The 4960-nt window shown below is 39.9% G+C and overlaps 1 protein-coding gene across 1 annotated transcript; it reads left to right on the top strand.

Annotated features, from left to right (window-relative positions):
* The first annotated feature begins 952 nt into the window (after positions 1–952).
* LOC132619684 (uncharacterized) lies at positions 953–1540 on the top strand. Its single transcript, XM_060334516.1, has one exon. It carries the CDS (start codon positions 953–955, stop codon positions 1538–1540), a length of 588 nt encoding a protein of 195 aa, XP_060190499.1.
* Positions 1541–4960: the final 3420 nt, after the last annotated feature.

Consider the following 4960-nt stretch of genomic DNA (forward strand, 5'->3'; position numbering starts at 1 on the left):
AAGTAGCTATGACTTGGTATCGTCATTTACCTGAACATTCTATTACTCCTTTTGCTATGCTTGCAAGTGTATTCATCACGGCTCATGCCGGGGCAGAAAAGGTGCAAAAAAGGAAGGCCAAGATATTCAGAATAGCCCAGAAGGATGACGAGTTGCTGCGAGAGTTCGTGATAAGATTTTAGAAGAAACGACATCTCTTTCCCGCAGTACCAGATGAATGGGCGGAGGAAACCTTCACTAAAGGCTTGAATCCAAGAAGTTCTAGTGCGTCGCTGAAATTGAAGGAGAACTTGTTGGAGTATCCGGCAGTGACATAAGCAGATATGCATAACCGATATGAATCAAAGATACGGGTAGAAGATGATCAGTCCGAGCTTCCAGCTGGGATTGCAGGAAGATTTAAGGGACGTGGAAAGTTGAAAAGGGTAGCAGATTCGGATTTGAAGGCGTTAAAAGATAGATATCAACCCTATGAAGCTCCAGAGCGGTCAAAATCCCGATCGGATTGAAGGCAAAATAATCGATCCCTCCCATCCCAGAGAAGTGTTGGTGATAGGCGTTATGATCGCAGACCTTCAAGCAGAGGATTGCAAGATTAGAATGTCGCTGGGACTTCCTTTGCTAATAATGTTGATAGTCCCAGCTTGTCCGAGTATAATTTTTGCATAGATGCGGCTAAGTTGGTGTTAGCGATTGGACGTATTGAAGGTCCCAAATTCCCGAAAGATATCCGAAAAGATCCTAACCTAAGGGATCAGAGGTTGATAGATGCATACTATCAAACACATGGCCATCGGACTGAAGATTGACGTCATTTGAGAGATGAAGTAGCTCGGCTATTAAAGCGAGGACACTTGAGAGAATTCTTAAGTGATCAGGCCAAGTTGAATTACGGCAAAATAACGCTGTAAATAAGCTTGTGAAACAAGTTAATCCACAACATGTTATTAATATGATTATCGGAGGTGTAGATGTTGCAAAAACCACCATTGTGGCTTCAAAGAAAATGAAGGTGTTGCTGACTAGAGAGAAGAGATCGAGGGATTACTTGCGGAGTGAGGTGATCACTTTCAATCGTGAAGATGCAGAGAATATTGCCCATCCGCACAATTTTGCGTTGGTAATTTCTGTTAACATTAACAAGTTTCTTGTTAAATGTATTTTGATTGATCCAAGTAGCTCGGCCAATATAATCCAATGGAAGGTATTAGAGCAAATGTCTTTACTCGATCAAATTGTTCCGGCAGTTCGAGTTCTGAATGGTTTCAACATGGCGAGTGAAATGACAAAAGGGGAAATCATCCTGCCAGTTGATGCGGTCGGAAAGGTGCGGATAAAGAAGTTCCATGTCATAGACGGAGTAATGAGATATAACGCTTTATTTGGTAGACCATGGATACATGATATGGAGGTTGTGCCATCAACACTGCACATGACGCTGAAGTTTCCTACTCCGGAAGGGATTAAGGAAATTGGGGTGGATCAACCAGCGGCTGAGGAAATGTTTGCAATTGAGGGAACATTGGGGAAAAAAAGCTAAGAATAAGGAAATATTGGATAAATAGCAATTATAGAAATCGTAGGATATAATTCCGAAAAAGCTAGAAGAAGCATCCTACGAACTTGGAGAAGTTGGAAAGTGAAGTTGAAAATATTACTGAAGAAAAAGCTTTATGTCGAGTTCCCAGATCGTTTGTAGTACCCGATGACTCGGATGAAACGAAGTTGACCATAGAGGAACTCGATAAAGTGGTCTTGTTCATCCAATGGCTCGAAAGAAAGGTATACCTAGCACCGATTTGACTCCGGAGCTCAGGATTAAGTTTATTGAGTTTCTTAAAGCTAATACAGACTGTTTTGGATGGTCCCATTTAGACATGACATGTATACCATCAGAAATCACAACTCATAAATTGAGCCTGGATCCAAATTTTTGCCGGTAAAGCAGAAGTGGAGGCCCATTGCGGAGGTCAAAAACAGGTTTGTTAAGGAAGAGGTAACCAAGTTATTAAATACTGGTTCGATCCGAGAAGTTGAATATCCTGAATGGTTGGCAAATATGGTCGTAGTGCCTAAAAAAGGTAATAAATTTAGGATGTGTAGAGATTTCAAAGATTTAAGTAAAACCTGCCCGAAGGATTCTTTTCCTTTGCCTCACATTGATCGTATGATCGACGCTACGGCAGGGCATGAGATGTTGAGTTTTCTAAACGCTTACTCCGGGTATAACCAAACAAGGATGAATCCTGAGGATCAAGGGAAAACTTCCTTTAATACTAAGTATGGAACATATTGTTATAATGTAATGCCATTCAGTTTAAAAAATGTCGGGGCAACATATCAACGACTAGCTAATCGTATGTTTGAAAAACAAATATGTAATCTATGGAGGTTTATATGGATGATATGTTAGTTAAGTCCCTGGAAACAGGAGACCATTTGAAGCATTTATAGGAAACGTTTGATGTCTTCAGAAGTACAACAAGAAGCTGAATCCGGAGAAATGTCCTTTTGGAGTAGGCTGGGGCAAGTTCTTAGGCTTTCTAGTATCAAGCAGAGGGATTGAAATAAACCCGGATAAAATTAAAGCTATTGAAGAAAAACGCACATTCCAGAAGCCATTGGGGATATGAAGACAGTGCAAAGCCTTACTGAAAGGATAGCTGCCTTAAGTCAATTCATTTCCAGGTCCTCGAAAAAATATCACAAATTCTTTTCACTTTTGAAAAAGAAAAAGGACTTCGATTGGACTCCGGAATGCCAACAAGCATTGAGAGATCTGAAAAAATACCTTTCTAGTCCGACGTTGCTGCATAAACCAAAAGCAGACGAACAATTGTTCCTATACCTAGCCGTATCAGAGGTTGTTGTAAGTCTTGTACTAGTCCGAGAAGACCAAGGTACGCAATTTTCAATTTATTATGTAAGTAGAACTCTAGCTAGTGCAGAAACTAGGTACCCCCATTTAGAAAAACTAGCATTGGCATTAATAACTTCAGCTAGAAAATTAAGACCATATTTTCAATGTCATCCCATTTGTATTGTAACAACCTATCCCTTAAGAAATAAATGCATAAACTTGAATTGTCGGGTACGTTGGCTAAATAGGCTGTTGAAATTAGTGGGTATGATATAGAATACAAGCCCCGAATGACAATAAAATCTAAAGTTTTAGCCAATTTCATGGCAGATTTTACTCCGGGTTGATTCCGGAAGTAGAGAAGGAGCTTGTATTAGCTTCAAGGGCTATAACGGGAGTTTGGACCTTGTTTACGAATGGTGCATCCAACGTAAAAGGGCCTGGACTAGGAATTATGCTTAGAACACCTACGAGTGAAATCATTAGAGAGGCAATATGAACTGTGAAATTAACTAATAATGAAGCCGAGTATGAGGCTATGATTGCAGGTTTGGAATTGACAAGAAGCCTGGGGGCTGAGTCAATCAAAGCCAAGTGTGATTCACTCTTGGTAATGAATCATGTGAATGGAATCTTCGATGCAAAAGAAGAAAGAATGCAGAAGTATTTAGATAAATCAAGTATTAATGCGTCGGTTCAAGGAATGCAAGATAGAGCATATGACTTGAGAACAAAATGGTGAGGTAGATGCCTTGGCAAATTTAGGTTCATCGGTGGATGCTGAAGGTGTAGGCACCGAGAAAGTGGTTCAACTCTTAAATTTTGCCATAGATAACTGCCACAGAGAGATAAATTCCATAAGCTTGACTTAGGACTGGCGAAACAATTCTGTCGATTACTTGAAGGATGGTAAGCTTCCAATTGATCTGAAGGAGTCAAGAGCACTTTGTACGAAGGTTGCCAGATATTGCATAGTCGACAGTCAATTGTACAGGAGATCATTCTATGGCCCGTTGGTAAGATGTTTGGGCCCTGAAGAAACTGATCATGTAATGAACGAAGTACACGAAGGGCATTGTGGAAATCATTCCGGGACAGAATTATTGGTACGAAAGATAATTAGAGCCTGATATTATTAGTCGACGATGGAGGAAGACGCCAAAACATTCGTCCAAAAGTGTGATGAATTTCAAAGGTATCTCACATAATTCATCAACTGGTAAAATTGTTGCATCCGGTCCTTTCACCTTGGCCTTTCATGAAATGGGGAATGGACATTGTGGGATCATTGCCAGCGGCTCCCATTCAGGTAAAATTTATTTTGATTATGACTGATTATTTCTTTAAATGGATTGAAGCGGGGACTTTCAAGAAAATGAGAGAAAAAGAGGTCATTGATTTCATTTAGGATCATATCATTTGTCGGGTAGGAATACCGAAAGAGATCACTTGTGATAATAGGCCACAGTTCATTGGTAGAAAAGTCACGGAGTTCTTTGATGGACTTAAATTAAAAGGATTGTGTCTACTCCGTATCACCCGAGTGCAAATGGTCAAGCTAAGTCAACGAACAAAACGATCATTCAGAATCTGAAGAAAAGGTTGGCTTCAGCAAAAGGAAAGTGGAGAGAAACTTTGTAGGAACTGTTATAACAGAACCACACCGAAGACTAGCACTGGAGAAACTCTATTTTCTCTGATATATGGTACAGAAGAGTTAATTCCGATTGAAGTGGGGGAACCTAGTTTGAGGTTCACTCATACCACCGAAGAATCAAATGATGAAGTTATGTCAATGAAATTGGATCTAACAGAAGAACACCGTGAAACAACATTCTTACGACTCGTGGCTCAAAAGCAAAGAATAGAGAATTATTACAATTAGCGAACAAATCTTAGACACTTTCAAGTAGGGGATTTGGTCCTCCGAAAAGTAACTCCAAATACTAAAAATCCTAATGAGGGGAAGTTAGGTCCGAATTGAAAGGGACCCTACAAAGTATCAAGAGTCGCGAGAAAAAGTTCGTACCAATTGGAAAATGAAAACGGGCAAAAGTTGTTGAACAATTGGAATGTCAGTCATCTGAAATGATATTATTG

This window comes from Lycium barbarum, chromosome 11, assembly GCF_019175385.1.
Source record: "Lycium barbarum isolate Lr01 chromosome 11, ASM1917538v2, whole genome shotgun sequence".
In the NCBI taxonomy this organism is placed as follows: domain Eukaryota; kingdom Viridiplantae; phylum Streptophyta; class Magnoliopsida; order Solanales; family Solanaceae; genus Lycium; species Lycium barbarum.